At 35.1% G+C, this 16180-nt stretch overlaps 2 protein-coding genes across 7 annotated transcripts in view; both read right to left on the bottom strand.

Annotated features, from left to right (window-relative positions):
- Nucleotides 1-343: 343 nt before the first annotated feature.
- On the bottom strand, nucleotides 344-7911 carry LOC120771250 (protein phtf). The gene is made up of 13 exons (XM_040099165.1): nucleotides 7300-7911; nucleotides 4831-4903; nucleotides 4454-4593; nucleotides 4064-4374; nucleotides 3789-3988; nucleotides 2531-3680; nucleotides 2195-2441; nucleotides 1989-2123; nucleotides 1739-1917; nucleotides 1463-1683; nucleotides 1273-1402; nucleotides 928-1185; nucleotides 344-847 (listed from the first exon to the last, which is right to left on the bottom strand). The coding sequence occupies exons 2-13, from the start codon at nucleotides 4854-4856 to the stop codon at nucleotides 620-622; spliced, it is 3225 nt and encodes a 1074-aa protein (XP_039955099.1). The 5' UTR covers nucleotides 4857-4903; nucleotides 7300-7911; the 3' UTR covers nucleotides 344-619.
- A 1987-nt stretch (nucleotides 7912-9898) lies between these two features.
- Nucleotides 9899-16180, bottom strand: part of LOC120770428 (FK506-binding protein 5) — a 41202-nt gene continuing 34920 nt past the window's right edge. For 2 of the 6 annotated variants that reach the window (XM_040097887.1, XM_040097883.1), the window contains 9 exons: nucleotides 15454-15675; nucleotides 14689-14871; nucleotides 14288-14419; nucleotides 11844-12000; nucleotides 11192-11358; nucleotides 10941-11097; nucleotides 10671-10837; nucleotides 10422-10604; nucleotides 9899-10356 (listed from right to left, as the gene is read on the bottom strand). In XM_040097887.1, the coding sequence (XP_039953821.1) occupies nucleotides 10169-10356; nucleotides 10422-10604; nucleotides 10671-10837; nucleotides 10941-11097; nucleotides 11192-11358; nucleotides 11844-12000; nucleotides 14288-14419; nucleotides 14689-14871; nucleotides 15454-15675 (1556 nt within the window). In that variant the 3' untranslated portion in view covers nucleotides 9899-10168. The remainder of the gene's footprint in view (nucleotides 10357-10421; nucleotides 10605-10670; nucleotides 10838-10940; nucleotides 11098-11191; nucleotides 11359-11843; nucleotides 12001-14287; nucleotides 14420-14688; nucleotides 14872-15453; nucleotides 15676-16180) is intronic. The other 4 variants (XM_040097881.1, XM_040097882.1, XM_040097884.1 and 1 more) reach the window with 2 other exon arrangements.

Below are 16180 nucleotides of genomic sequence, written 5' to 3'. Positions count from 1 at the left end.
TGAATTACCTTAAATAGGTACCAGCAAAAATATCTAGTGTAGATTTCTTTGGTTTCTAAGTATTAAAAATAAAAAAGAAAAAATAGTTAAAGACGCTTGAATATTTAAAAATTAAAGTCTTATTGTGATAAAATAAAATATATTAATATAGTTACTAAATGGCTGATGAACTCATTGCAATTGAAAGATTAATGTCTCGAGGAAGACCGTTGTAAGTAGTACTGTTTCTATACTTAATGTATTGCTTTTATATAATTGGTATTACCTTTAATATAGCTTTAGTTTTCTTTCAACAGTACTATAAAAGCTCGTTTCATGTATGTACATAAGTATAAAGACTTCCTTTGGGTTGTATCCTTCTTTATTAGTTGAAATTAAATACACATTTTTTTTATTCATTTTCATATATGAAAAGTATCCGATTAAAATATTGAATTTAAATTATCAGAGCAAAAATAAGACCACTTGAAATATTTTAAATAATAAATTATGTGGTTATACATAAATTTTGAAACTTAGTGCTACTACTGTTTCGGTTGAATTTGTACGATTCAAGCACGTTAGGGGGTCCAGATTACATCCTTGGAATATTTAAAATATTTTGTTTAATTTTTCCGGTTTACTTAATTTTAATTTTGTGAAGTTTCAATTTGAAACCCAACATCTCGCTTAACACACCCGACAGAGCGGAGAGTATGACAACTTTCACTGTGGTAAACAAATAGGGATTGGCGCTAAGTCCTGATATTTTGAAGGGTGTTTCCAATTCTTTAAGCAGATCAGCAGCCAATTTGAGTACGCTGTTGGATACCATAAGTTCGTCTTTTTTTTTAGGCTTTTGTTCAATCTGCGTTGAAATCGAAAAATAATTGAATGACAAAGTTTAACTCACGTAAATAGATCTGTTATGAATGATGTGTTAAATACCTGTAAATATAAATTTATTTGTTCAGTTATGAGAACAGAGACGCTTCGATATTTGTGATGTATTTTATTGCCAAGAGTCATAAATCGGACCAAAAATATCCCAATTGTTGTAGACCACATCAGCGCCTCTAAATTTAAATGGGAGTGTAAATGCACCGAGTCCTTAAGCCATTCCACACTGAGAAAAGCCAGCAATAGTAAGGTGACTATGAATGCCGCTGACACAATGACGTCGACAGAACGTTGCGGCCCACGTTTCTTGAAAATAACGACATATTATTTCATATATATACATGTCTATAGCTTTAATTAGGTATACAATTATTTCATTCCTATATATTTTACCTTGAGATATGAGCGTACACTAAGCCAAGTCTTGATATTTCGTACTTTATTTAACCGAAAATGTGGCAGGTTGGATTTACGTGCACGACGCGATGAAGTTAGATGTGAGAAGAGCTTAGCATAGAGGAATCTATAAATTGAGTTAAAAATTTGGATATATTTTTGCCATATTTTGTGCAAATTCGCCCACCTCTGTTTGAATGTCCGTTCTGCCACAGCGAACACAATGAAAAGAATTGTAGTGAGACAGAGGCGTTGGAGGCAGCTTATGACCAACACAGTGCGCTCCCACTGGGTACTACCAAAGGCAAAGCCAAATATTTTCCATAAGGAAAATGCTGCTTTTTGCCATAGCAGCATAGGAACTTCAAGGTAATTGATTTCATTGGCATTGGCGCTGTCGATGGTTACCTAAGGCAAATAAGAAGTAGCACAAAGTATGAGGAACACTAAATGACGAAAATACCTCACACAACCGACAAAAAGATGGTATTAAAGAGAGAATGAATGAGAACCCCAGACCAATATAGATGTAGTCGTTTGTTTCCGGCATTGACTCAACGCGCTCAATAATACAGGATGAAATCTCAAGCACGGACATTTGTGCTTTTTTTATCTCGCGTTGTTCCCAAACAGTGCAACTGACTGACAGAGATATATCCAAATAAAAATAAATAAAAATTATTGGTTCGCGCTTGAAAGCATTCTGAACTTACTGCGATCTGACGTGCCGTGTGGATTCAAAATGGTAGTGGGCATGAAATCTGCATCGTAGCCATCCTCATCTGAAAACTGATTACTTTTATAGTTATCAGAATTCTCCAACTCCGAACTGTAACTGCATTCTTCACCTGTGAAAATTCCATAACATGAGTTTTAAGAGATTTGTAGGAATATTAATTAATTAGTTTAATAATATTACTGTTTGTGGTTACACCAAGCCATTCTGTAGCAGAAGTTGTACACTCAGTATAATTAGAAGCGTTGCCCAGCGAAGCAGGACTAGATATAGTCTCTCCATCGTCACCCTCTTCATCGGTTTCGCCACTGCTTACATCTGCTGCAACGGAAACATTTAGTTTCCTCGATGGCTGATAGATTTCACATGAGGCGAGTGGCCGCATTTTTTCATTCAGCGGTTTGAGGCGATAATAAGGGTTTGATTGTGGCTGCGCCAACATTCATAATGCAAATCAAAAAAGTTTGCAAAACTTTTTATAATAAAGGAGAATAGATTGTTTGTGATATCTAAACTCACCTCTCCCTCATAACTGCTGGTATCTTCCAATCGTTCTATCCGATTGGTTGCATTTAATCGCAAACGTAGTTTATTCTCTTCGGTCAGCGCCGGTGTCTCTGCATACGAAACCGGTAGTGCTATATTCATTTCCTCCCCACTTGAACTTTTGCCATTCAGACTCTCAAAGCCATCATCTTCACAGATTTGGCGTCGATTGTTGTTACGAAGTGCTGGTATCGCCAAGGAACCTTGGTTGGGCGCACTCGTAGACACAGACGCAGCAGCAACGCCGCCCGCGCTATGATCCGCCATATTTTCCTTTCGATGTTCGGAAACTAGGCAATCAGTTCGCCTTATGAGATCATCATAAAATTCTTGTACGCACGTATCGATGCGTACCATTTTGCTGCTGGGAGAAGAGTCAGCGCTCGAAGTGGTAGAACTGGCATCAATTGCACCACTTTTATTACGCACTGTTCCTGTGGAGCAGCATGTTGTATTCGGAGAATTGCTTTCACTAGTCGTGGTGGTGGTCGCTGCCGATACTGAAGCGGAGCCGGAGGGGGATGACAGTGATTGCGGTGAGGTTTGTTGTTGCTTCTCTTGTGTACTCACCACAGTCGGTTCGCTACTTACTATGGCATAGTTATGTATGGGCGAGTGCCAATTTACATTTCGTTTCTTATTTCCTAAACTATGACTATTCGTAGGACTATGGTTATCGGTATTGCAATCGGTGCTGGTACTGCTAAAGTCTGCAGCAGTTGTCGTCGCTTCCGTTGCGCATTTGAGATCAAGCTTCAGTTTGGCGGGACTGGTGCAGCGACGAATGCCGGTCGTGGTTATGGTCGTATTGTTGAAGGTCTCGGCGCTGCCAATGCGAGCTGGTGTTACTTTTGGTGGCACTGGTGGCCGTTTCTTTGGCGTTGTGGAGTCGTTTATATCGGCAGCCCCATTGCTTGGCGCCGATTCCACGACATTAGTAGTGACATTATTTATTTTGGTTAGCTTCCCGGAATTCGCTTGCATTCTTTGCATGGCACATATTAAGCGTGTTTGTTGTGTACTTTGTGTAGTGGTTATCTGTTGCTGCTGCTGTTGTTGTTGTTGCACTATTGCAGCCTGCTGTTGTTGTGTTGAAGCATCAGTAGAATCTTGATTACGCAATCTATATAGTAAACATTTATGTTAAATAAAATATATTCATATGTGTATGTGTGCATATGTTTACGTGAGTGATTTGAAATGCGTTTTACTGATGTCTGTGAAAATTTACCTAACAAGTTTCTTGCGCCTGCGTACACGATTCTCACCACTTTGTCGTGGTGGTCTGCCACTGTGGCTGGCATTCGAACAGCGTCTATGTTTGGACTTTACACTAGTTAAAATATTAGTTGCCACTATTTGCGAGTGTATAAAACTGAGCAGCAAGCCCAATACCATAGGTATAATCAGGTCCGATAAGGTGACAACGTGCTATTAAAAGGGAACCCAAAATAATTATGTGTCCTTGTGCGCATAAATTTTCAGCATACGCATGCATGTTCGTACCTCTTCTTCTACCTGATTACTTCCATAATTTAGATCGGCCTTGGTCGCATTGCTCCTCGTCAAATTTGTGTCTATGAGAGACGAAGATGTGTTTGTGTTATCGATACCACCGAATCGTTGTAAATTGAAGGTGTACATTGCCCAAGTAACCATTTGTGTGATGTACATTAATAGCAGCACGGCGAACGTGTTTGGCGATGTTTGTTTCACCCACCATCGTGAAAAGACAGGCAAGAAGAAGTACCGCAACACGGCCAAACGTATCACAGTTAGAAGAGATTGTTTTGGCTTGGCCTTTGGAAATGTAGAGCCTACTCAAAGGGAAATAAATTGTGTAAATATTAGTATTTGAAAATGTTACATATTCAGTGGGATTTTTGGCAAACAAACCTCTAACTAAATCGACATCAATCAGGTCTGTTTTGAGCTTTGCATTTTTAAGTGTAACACTGTTAAAACCATCTAAAATTTTCTGCTCCACAGTTTTCTCCCATTGCTGCTTATCGTAGGTGCCAATCTTTTTCTGATACCTAAAATAATAGTAAGTGGCGAATTGGAAAAAAAATCGGCGAACATGGTGTATTTGGTATTTTACGTGTATAGAAAAATATTTTGGAAGACATTACATAAGTTTATTCTGATATTAATAAATAAATAAATAAATATGTTAAACTTTCACATAAAACTTTCCTCGCTTTGCTTAACAGTTCATACTGAAACAACGTAAGACTGGTCTAACTGTAATACCATTTTCGAAAAGAACTCACCACGCAACAATTTCATCCAATTTCATAGTAGTGTTTACATACGATTTCGCTCGAAAGATTTCCTATGAAATATCTGAAAACAAGAATTGAAAATATCCACATGTATAAACATAATAATAGTGAAATAGTTAAGTAGATTATATAGATAATGCATTTATGTACATATTCTCCTTTATATATCGCTCGCTCCGAAAAATTTGGAATTATACACTAGCAATTTGAAAGGATCAAACCCGAGTGGTGTTCAAGTGTTATCAAAACATTTTGCTTCGTATCTAAGGTATTTAAAATAAAATCAACATAATTAACTCAGAATATATGTATGTATGTGCATATAAACCCAACTAATGTGTCTACATTTAATATATTGGAATCTTTAATAAAATTAAACATATTATATATTTTTATACACTGAATTTTAATAATATCATGATGTGACAAGAGAAAAAATACACGTTGTGTATGCAGCTCTCAATGTCACATTGCTTGTTGCTCTTTTTTTGTAAAACAAAATTATGGGAATAACCGTAGACTGCAAGTTAGCAACCAAAAGTTTGCACCCAAAACAGCGTAGAAAAATCATAAATGAAGTTTAGGTCAGAATTAGTTGAAATCGTTTTGCAAATTTGAAATATTAAAAAAATTACGAGCAAATAAGACAAAAAGTATAAAATTATAAACATAAAAATTTATATTTAGAAAGTCAAACACTAATTTGGTGCTTTTAGGCGCAATCGAGTAGTAATGGAATATGAACATGTAATTAGAGAAAATTCTTTGCTTATATGCAGGTACTTAAACAACATGCATATATACATATGTATGTATGTATGTATGTATGCAGCATGGTTTTGAACTGATACGTCGCTTAACAAAAAGTGAGCGTTTGTAACAGTAATAATAGATTTATCGTAATATTTGTGCTCGTTGTTATAAGCAATCAAACTTATTGAAAAATATTTGGGACTATACCCTGACATAATTTCATTTAGTTAGTAAAAGTTTCACAAAAGGTGTGCATAAGTTTATTTTCATGTACAAGCGAACACGAAGTTATTAATATCCAATTAACTTCTAGTCGTATCAAATATTAAATAAATATATTTATTAATGGTTCTCAGATCGAGTGAGGAGTTTTTATATCTAACATATGAAGTTAAAATGTATGGGAAACCATAGTTATAGCAACTAATACATCCGTTAGTCACAGCCCTACTGGGAAGAATAATATGTGGTTGGGTGTACCATACATTTAAGGAGACTATCTATATCGATCTTTTCTAATAAGAAGATAATATATGTTACTAAGATCTTTATTTGTAGGTATTTGCACAGTCATAGCTCTATTTTAAATATACAAAAGTTATCTACATAACAATTAGCAATAAAATAGAAAAATTTGGATACATACATTACATATGTAAATATGTATGTACGCATAGCATATATATTATCAGACATGCATACATATTTGCAATTAATCAGTATTTGAACAGTCATTCTCATTAGGTCCCAAATGAGTATTAAGCACAAGCTTGCATTGGAAAGCTTTGTGTAAAATTCATAAGCATAAGCTGTTTGATAACAGCAATGAAGAGTCGAAAGCAGAAAATGAATACAACTATATAATAAAATTTAAATTTAAGTGAGTAAACATTTGTATAGAAAAGAAATCTTCTATGTTAACACATTTCGTCCAATTACCACTCACACCAGCCTGAAAGTTTCCTACTAGGCTGGTTAGCATTTACAAGACTACAAACATAAACATACATACATATATGTATGTATATATATACATAACCCAAGGCATAATATTGGTGTAAATTTTAACAACAGAAACTGTGGGGCTGACAACTTTCACCTTCACTCGCGACTTTACATCCAGAGTCTGTAAATTGCAAAATAGACTTGCTGGACAATGTTAATTAAAAGACAAAATATTTACCATACATGGCTACGGTATAATAAAGGCATATACATTTCAAAAACAAAGAAAATATTAGAAGATTAATATAAACGGTGCCAAAACACAAAATAAATGGGTTGAGACTTCCGCATTGTGAGATCGATGATTGGAGGCATATGCATCCCACACATATCAACATACATATTTTAGAGTAAATATGTATGTTTGGCATGCAGTAAAACAAGCATGTCAACAGCTGTTTAAGACGTCGCTGAGGCTAGAGCATTTTATCTGCTTTTTAGAACTTTTTATTAGGTACCGAGTGTTGGCCTTTTTTGGGATAATGTGAGTTCGGCTTATGTAAATTGTAATAATCACTAATTTACCAAGAGTAGTTTCAACGTCTAGGTTGGTTAGTTGGAGTGAGTTCAAGGTTATTATTATTGTTTACTAGCACATCTGTTTTCGATGCTACACTTTGTAGGTGAATCAATTATATTAGCAATAAATCTAAATCCACAACTGCAAATACTAATTTATTTTCACAAAGTCAAACTTACCAATTTACGCATTAATTTTTTTGAAATTCGTTTCACTTTATTAATTCATTTATTTTTCAAACGATTTTTTATTCTTTCCACGGCTGCCAGTTTAGTTAATATTTCTTAGTGTTCTTCTCATTTGATATGGCACCATAATATGTCCGTGAGACAAGCGCTTTTATTATCCAATTCACAGCAGTCGCGGAACAACAAAAACTAACTGAAAATTGTTCCTCCCTTTGATTTGGTTTCCACATCAAAATCAAATGTAAACTTTTTGTTTTCGCCTCCAGGTGAGCGTAGCTCCACTCAATATCCAATAATAACAGTGCTCTCAATGGTGTTTTATTCTTCCGGCACACATTGCTAACTCTCTCCACTTGTCAACTTGGCTGCTCACAGTGAGTCTTGGTAGCGTATGCAACGAATGTTATAAGTGTACATACATATGTACTAGCAGCTGCAAGACAAAGTTCTCTGCCTTTACTGGTATTCGGATAACCAAATCTTTTTCAATTTTGTTTTTATTTCGTTCTTCTGCTGACCCAAAACAAATGTCAATTTTCTTTCTTCTATTCGCTGTTTCACGATTTCACTTGGAACTATTTGCGATTGTTCTGTGCCCACCTCTGAAAAGCGAAACAGTGTTGCGGTTTTTAAACACCAAGATATGATTTTGCTTATTTTATAAATGAATGGAAAATATACACAAACAGTTTTTATGAGTGATTTTTAGTAAAAAATAATATTTGACTGAATGATTTGAACGAACAATGTAGTATTTACACTTGTTCATGATTCAATTATAGAAGGTTGTGTCGACACGGAGCGTGCTTCTTCTTACGAAGGAAGTGTTTGTTTCTATAATATCAAAATCACTTATGATTTTCTTTTTTCATGCGTTTTCTGTTTTAATTTTCACTAGTTACCACTAAAAAAATGCATTTTCTTTGGTGGAAATTTTTTAAGAATTAATTTTTGAATCATAAAAATAAAACAATACAAAAGAAAACGGCTGATTTTGACATTATGAATCCAATTGCTTTTGTCAAATTGTTGTTTTTGGGCTATCGACAAGACGTTATATTATATAATTGAATCAAGCACTTGTTTCATAAACTGATTGCTGCATTGAAGGAGAGATCCGCAAAACATCCTAAGTTGTACAAGTGTTGGCAACACTGTTTGGAACAAAGTATTGATAAGGGATAACTGTCAAAATCTTCTGATAAGAGACACCAACAGCTGAGTGCACTTATTGTTATTGTTAAGGGCAGGGTTTAAGATGATGAAACTCCAATAGATTAACACCGGTTAACTTATGCATCCTATCAGTAAGAAAGGCATGAACGATCTCCCTCATGAAATCATAGAAAAATATTTCAATGATCTGTGATGCATTGAGGACTGCATAGGCCCATTCACATACATCTTTCCTCGCTTTGCTTATCAGTTCATACAGAAACAAAGAAGCGAAGGAAACAAAAGATATGCCTCAATGAAAAAGATTGGCGGAGATTTTGCTTGACTTCGCGTCGAAAACTTTTTATGTGAATGTACTTGCACATTTTTTTATTATACCCTGAACAGTATATTCAATTTGCCACGAAGCTTGTAAAATTCTGAAACATCGGAGATCTTATTAAGTATGTATGTATGTATATAAATGACCACCGTGACGAGCTGTCCGTCTGTCCGTCGGTATATACGTCAACTAGTCTCTCAATTTTGGAGATATCGATCTGAAATTTTTCCCACGTCCTTGTCTGGCCTATTTGTCGGAACCGATATCGGATAATGCTGAACTTGAACAATCAAACTCAACTCATTGTATGGAAAACTTCCTGTTTGACAAGATACTTTCATGAAATTTGGCTCTGACTCTTGCCAAATGTTCAAATAGGACCACTATTGCTTTTAGCTGTCATTCACACTGTCCGTTTAAAATCAAAATAAATAATTTTTCATATAATTTATATTATAAAAACTGCAATTGTGAAGGGTATTATGGCTTCAGTGTCGCCGAAGTTGACGCATCCTTCCTAATTTTCAAAGAAAAACTATGATTTGCGTTGCTTGCCAATCGTAGGGCATGAAATTATACCAAAATTCAATCAACTTTGTGAGACATAAAAATACTGTTAAATTTCAATCTAAATTACTGATAAAATGTTAATCAGTCTTTGCCAACCCATAAATCGAAAGTAAACACACATTCGCTTCTTATCATCCAAAAAATAGTTTATTTTATCCATTTTGTAGCAAAAAATTCATATTTATACATACATATATGCGAATACAAACGGCTTAAACATGTAATGTCGTGTGCGCGTGTATATCTGCACACATACATGTACATATATACGTGCAGTAATAAATAATTCGCAGAAGTTTATTTAATAAATTCAAATTCATTTTCGACAATCGTACGGCAACGAATCAATTAAGTTTCTCAATTGCCTTTACACAAATACATTGTAGATTTCGTTTGGGTTTTAGTTGCGGCGGTCTAGCTTTTGCATATTTGTGGACTTAATTTTTAATTTTTCGCCAAGAAGTATTTCTTTTGTCTCTCTGATAGTATTCCCGAAATGTACTTCAATCGATCCTTTGTATGTCTCTCTCTCTCTATTTGTAAATGTTTATTTGGATTCGTTTTCGGATCTATGTTTGCTAAAAATTCGTTGTAGTAGTTCTCCTTACGTCTAATTTAGACGATAGAATTGGATGATAATTCGAAAAATCTTTAATTCTTTTGTCGATGTATTTATTGAAATGTGTGTTTGAAATGTTTTCTCCAATTTATAGACTTTTTCCAGTGTATTCATTATTCCTCTTTACGCTTTAATTAATGGTAACTATTTATTGTTTTTTGGTTTTTAATTTATCACGACTGTTTTGGGTGTTGCGGCGGTGGCGGTGGCGCCGGCTTAAAGCATTGCAACAGGAAGGCAGTGTATAATAAGAAACCAACGGCCAATGCGATTAGCGCATACATGAATATATTCAGTTCTGGCTGGCGGAAGCGATTTTTGCGTAACCATTCCAAAACCTCATCTTCGGAAAGAAGATCACCTACGAAGAAATTCGAAACGCATAGATATTTCAGATTTTCCTAAAACAAAATTTCCCGCACCAACCTCTATAAATGCTGGGGAACCTTCTTCGGAAATATACCATAGCTGGCAGCTTTGTAACACCCCATTTCTTGGCATAACGCGAATCGGCCATCTTAACGAATGTAATGTCCAAGTTATCCGTTTCACTATCGATGTTTTCCAATTTTTCCAGTGCAGCGATACTGTCTTGCTGATTATGTTCATCTAAAGGGTTATGTCGTATGTTGTGAAAAGCTTTTCCGATATTTTGTATGAGTTAATATTACTTACAAAAGAACACCGTTATAAATTCGTTTTCCTCGAGCAGTTTATCTAACATTTTACGATTTACTTCCTCAATTTCATTTTTGATTTCGAAAACATCTTGTGAGGTCAACCAGGTTATAATTTTGTCGTGTTGGTGCAAATCACCGTCGTACAAAACAGGAACTTGTTTTCTGAAATATAAATCAGGCAGTGATTATTATTGGTAAACTTTTTGTTCACTATTTTCGCCTAATTCGAAGCAAAAACTCTTTTTTCAAATATTAATTTACTCACCTAAAGTAGACCAGTGAGGGAATATTCACGACATCGTATTTCTTAGCCGCTTCGATGCTTGCAATCTTCACGAAGTCAATGCCAAACATGTCAGCTTCGCCGTCAATCTCTTCTAGTTCCTCGAGAATTTCCTCACACTCGGCACAATCTTCTTCATCTATAATGTTTTGTATATTAAATTGATTGGTTAAAGAAAATATTCCCACAGACAAAGAGATATCTTGAAGTTAATTAGAAACATCGTTACTTACAAAAGAACACCACTAATAGCGTAGACTCAGCCATTAAGCGATCCAGCATACGTTCGTTTACTTCTTCAATTTCATCTGCCAATTCGCGGTTGTCATCGTCAATTAGCCATTCCAAAACCGATTGTTCGTTTTGTAGATCGCCTTCAAAAAGCAGAGGATTTCCGTTTCTTTATGAAAGAAAATGCCAAATTAATACAAATGCAGTCAGACATAAAAGAAGGCATTGATGTCTTCTAAGATAACGAAGGACCTAGGACCCCCTGATATTATCGCTTATAAGTTTGAAAGCATATTAGTTGCGGGGTTGATGAAATACTCAATAAATGTTCAGTGCTTCTTGATTTTGAATGAGTAAATACTTTGATTCAGTTGGAGATAAGGTTTCTTTTTAAATAGACGGATATTTACTCAGTCGTTGAACAACTTGTTGGTAATTTAACTCTTAGATCCACTGGCATTAAATTGAGAGAGAGAATGGAGTTATCAAGATGGCGTTAATGAAACTCCCAACTTTCTTAGGCAATTCTAAATGAATCTATTTGAAACCACTCGCATTGCATCAACCGAATTTATTAAAAAACCTTCCAATATATTCTAATTCGGCTCGTTTCTTTTGCGACATTTAATTGGAACACTATTGGCAATACTTTACCGGAAGTACACAAGCGCTGGGAATGTCTTTATCGAATAACGTTTTGCCAGTTGCGGATCCTGTATTTTGACCATATGGATACCAAAGACATCACATTCGTCGTCGATCAGTTCAAGGCCTTCCAGAATTTGATCGCAAATATTACAGTTGATTTTGTCTGGATAACGAAAAACAATGAACGATTTTTAGTCTTAAACCAATAATTATCAATTTCAACAGCTAGAATCATTATTTGATATTATTACAGAAACATCGTGGGAATTTTTATAAATATTTTAAGTTAATGTGTATTTCAAATATGGAACGCACTAGATGTTCAAATAATTAATCGTTAGTATTTCTTTGGATTAATTGCAATTGATATTTATCTATTGTTTGGAAGGTTAGAAATAAGTTAAAGAAGACAGATGTTATTATTGTTATTATAAAAAATACTATTTATTTATTTACTATTTATATCTACAAATTTAGTATTTCGGATTTGCATACTTTTGTGCCTCCAGGAGCAAGGCAAAATTGTGCATTAAGTTAGCTTAAAAAAGAAAATTTAATTAGTTGTGTTACATGGGGACAGAGAAAGAAAACGCCAAAAATTAAGGTATTCATTTCCAAACTAAATACAATAAATTGATACATGTGTAACACATACAATGCAAATTCTTGGAATTCCGTTTTCCGTTTTGAAAAAAAACTCTTAATAATCGTATTATATAAACTTCACGCAATAACAATCTACTTTATAAATCTTTAAGGGGTTACATGGGTTTACGGGTTTCAAAATTGATTTTTTGTTAATGTCTTATTAAATTCTGCAACATCTCTAGGATATTTTCCTAAATTTTCAAATTGTTCCGAGTAATAGTTTCGGAGATACAGCCTTGAGAACTTGTGCGCTCGAGGCTAGCTAGGCTAAGTGCGCCGTCTTTAAACGCGTTTTTTCTCGAAACTGTGTTTTTGAAGTCGGTTGGCAATATTTCTCAAGACCGATCTTCATTAAATTTTACACAGGCCTTTAAGATACTATTCCTAAAGATTTGAACGAAGGATTTTTATCGATTACAACTGTTTGAAAAAAGAAGTCGCAAAATTTTCATTTTTTGTAAAAATGTCTGCCAAAAATAAAATTTTCAGCTATTTTTCCTTCGTCCAAGCTCTAAGTTAAGGTTTTAACCAAAACACGTATTTTAGATGATCCTGTAAGGAGATATCCTGCCAAACGGGGCGCATCTTTTTTCCGAAGGGTCAACGGAAATGGCCGCGCATGGCCGAAATCTCTTTGAAGTGTATTACAGTGCATAGGAATATAAATTACCTTTACGAAGTCACATACAACAAAGAACCTATTCAACATAATAACATTCAAATAAGCTATGTTTGGATTTTATTTTTTGTGTTTAGTTTAATGACTGTTTCGGACATGAAAATATTAGCTTTAGATTTTGTATTTAATCTTTCTTTCAAAATATTTTATGGGCATTGACGGATTATAGCGCAGAATCAATTATTTTAGACTTTAATTATTTATTCACCATGGGAGTATTTAAAAGATTCAGGCCCTTTGATTTCGGGAAAATCTTGTATAGTGGCATTATATGAGCTCACCAATTCTAAACTTATCGTGACATATGTATATATTTTTGTATGAAAGAAGGAGTTTCGGGAATTATTTGTATGTTTTACGTCAGTTTGCTGAAAACAGAGATTTAGAATAAGGCTTCTAATTGTAGCTTATAATACATTTGGAATCAACCACTCGTATCACCCCAACCAATTTCGACTAAGCAGTTTTTAGATATACTATATGTATTATTTTACAAGTGACAGTTTGAAAAGATACTCTGCTGTTTGACATTTTGTAAAAAGTAAACACAATATTCAAAGCTAACCTAACTTTAGTTGCGATCATGCTGACCCAGAAGCATAAAATTAGTTTCGAAAATACAAAAGAAATATGCTCATGTACCATTTTCCTTATAAGTAGGTCAGAGTGTAAGTATTTAGATTAATTGGTTATGTACAAATTTCGTAGGTTATGTAGAATTTTTCTGTGAATACCTTGATTTTCGATACGTTTTCTTTTGCGTGAAATGTAATTCTTTATAAATTGTTTGGATGCGTGTTTCGAGGTGTTGTTCATGCTTCCGTTTAAAGAGGCAGGCGAACAGAAACTGCGGCAATAAGCGGGTGGTTTTCCTTTGCGCTCAGTGGGTACTGGGGAGTTTTGTGGTTTCGGTATTGGTTTGTGTTGGATCGGAATGTGTAGTCGTTTGTTTTTTATATAATATTTTTATGGTTGTATTGACAGTGTTGTTGATGTGGGGTAGTGTGAAGGTTCATTATGAATGGACAATACAGGGGAAGAAACAGTTAGAATATTTGAAGCAACACTTATCAAAAAGAAGTGTAAATCAAAAGGATTACCATTAATTTTGGAGGAAACTTACAGAAATAAACAGCCAAGTATTGTGTTTCCTCAACCATAGTTTCCAGCATCTGGCGGGTGATTAGCTCGATGCGATCTTCCGTCTTTTGGGTGATAAGCCATTGTAAGACCTCTTCTTCTTCGTTCAATTCACCTGAGGTTAGAATAAAGCACATTGTATTAAAGACATTGGTTACTTATTTCTCTTCGCTGCGGTTTGTCAGTATTTCAGGTCGCGAGCAACTCTTGGCCAGCAACCTAAGTTGATAGCCCTGCTTTCAGCCTCTGTTTTCTCCGTATCTATTGTATTGAGGGGGGCTATTCTAAATTCTCTTAAAGTGGGCTATTTTAGTCAACATCAGTCGTTCGAGACATTGTCGACATGTTCAGGGACTTAAGCACTTCACTAATGTAGCTACCTACCTTCGAAGACATTTGGAATACCTCCCTCGAAGTACACCAGGGCTGGATACTCGTGCACGCCATAGCCGTCAGCAACAGAGAAATCTCGTGTCTTAACAAATGTAATACCGTGCTTATCACAGTCGTCATCAATGTTCTCCAACTCTTCCAGTACTTTGGTGCACTGCTCACAACCATCGGCATCTATACAGAAACCAAAGCAAAAATAAAATTATGCATTAATTAGCATACGAGAGGGGTTAGACATTAAAGTGTTAGAAAAAAGCGAGAAAGTTAGCATAAGATCGAAGATCGCAATTTTTTAAGGTGCCATATTTTTGGAAAGATGGTTAGTAGATTAAAATCCCCATCAAAATATTTTTAGAGATTTACGTGCTTATCATATGTACATGGTGGACCCAGTAGTAAGTCCACTAGGAGACTAGTGTAAAAAAAATGTAGTTCTTGTTACGTGAGGATGGGCAACGGTAGAGAATGCTAGAGGTTGTTTAGAGCTTTAGAGCTTTTGGTCTCTTTTTGTTTTACTTTGAATGGTTGGACGTGCAAAAAAACAAATGCGGAACTTGAGGGTATGTATACGCTTTTACTTAAGGTTTAAGGTTGCTCAAAACTTTGAAACTCTACAAACTTATTTACAAAATACAAATATATGTACATATGTATGCATATAATCACGCAAGGTGGCAAGGAATCAAAAAGTTTCTTTTACACAATCGGTATTTTTGGGGTCTTGGGAATTTCTGTGATACGGTAATGTTTCGCTACCATCGTCGTGCTTGCTGCTGCCGGCGGCGGAGGATGGAGTCGCTGTCTTGGTGGCACTCGCTTCGGCCCCCGCTTCAGCTTCGGCTGCCGCTGCTTCACTCTCACCGCCGAAAGATGCTGCTGCTCCCGCACCGCCCTCCTGCTGCTGCGCCTCGCGTTCCTTCTTCAGTCTCGCCTTACGTGCTGCCTTTGAAGTACAAATGTCACATTGTGTTTTGTTCCCTACGTTCAGCGTTGATTTCAATTCGAATTTGGTTTTCGTTTTGATTTGATTTTTATTGAGTTTGTTTTTGTTTTTATGTATTTTGGGTTTTAAGTAGAGTCAGGAGTGGTTTTTATTAAAATTGTTTGTTGTCATCGTTGTTGTATTTGTTAAATTAATTTAAAATTGGAAAGAATTCAAGTTTGAAAATATCATTAAATTCGATCGATAGAATAAAAAAAAATTATCTACTATTGTCTTATTCTACGGTTAGTCACAGAAGAGAAGTTCTTTGTCGCCAATGAACCGCAACTACTTGAATGAAAGATCGGATTAGAAAATTAGCTTCAAGTAAAAGTATTTATGTCGTTAATTACATTTGTAAAAATTAAATTAAAACTAAGTAAATCAGTATTAGACAAGTAATGTATATTTCTAAGCGCTGCAATCTTTTTGCGCAAAAGTGTAACAATAAATGTAACAAGTTGAAAAGAAATCTGCGGTAGGTCTGACAATTCAGCAAAA

The sequence above is a fragment of the Bactrocera tryoni genome, chromosome 3, assembly GCF_016617805.1.
Source record: "Bactrocera tryoni isolate S06 chromosome 3, CSIRO_BtryS06_freeze2, whole genome shotgun sequence".
Classification (NCBI taxonomy): domain Eukaryota; kingdom Metazoa; phylum Arthropoda; class Insecta; order Diptera; family Tephritidae; genus Bactrocera; species Bactrocera tryoni.
This window is presented reverse-complemented; position numbering and strand designations above follow the sequence as displayed.

Excerpts from the sequence above, each read along its gene's own strand:
- LOC120771250 (XM_040099165.1), bottom strand. The coding sequence starts at position 4,856 with ATGAAATTGGATGAAATTGTTGCGTG. Across the intron at positions 3,681-3,788 it reads AGGCGCAAGAAACTTGTTAG|ATTGCGTAATCAAGATTCTA; the intron begins GTAAATTTTCAC and ends TTTACTATATAG. Across the intron at positions 848-927 it reads AAATAAATTTATATTTACAG|ATTGAACAAAAGCCTAAAAA; the intron begins GTATTTAACACA and ends ATTTCAACGCAG.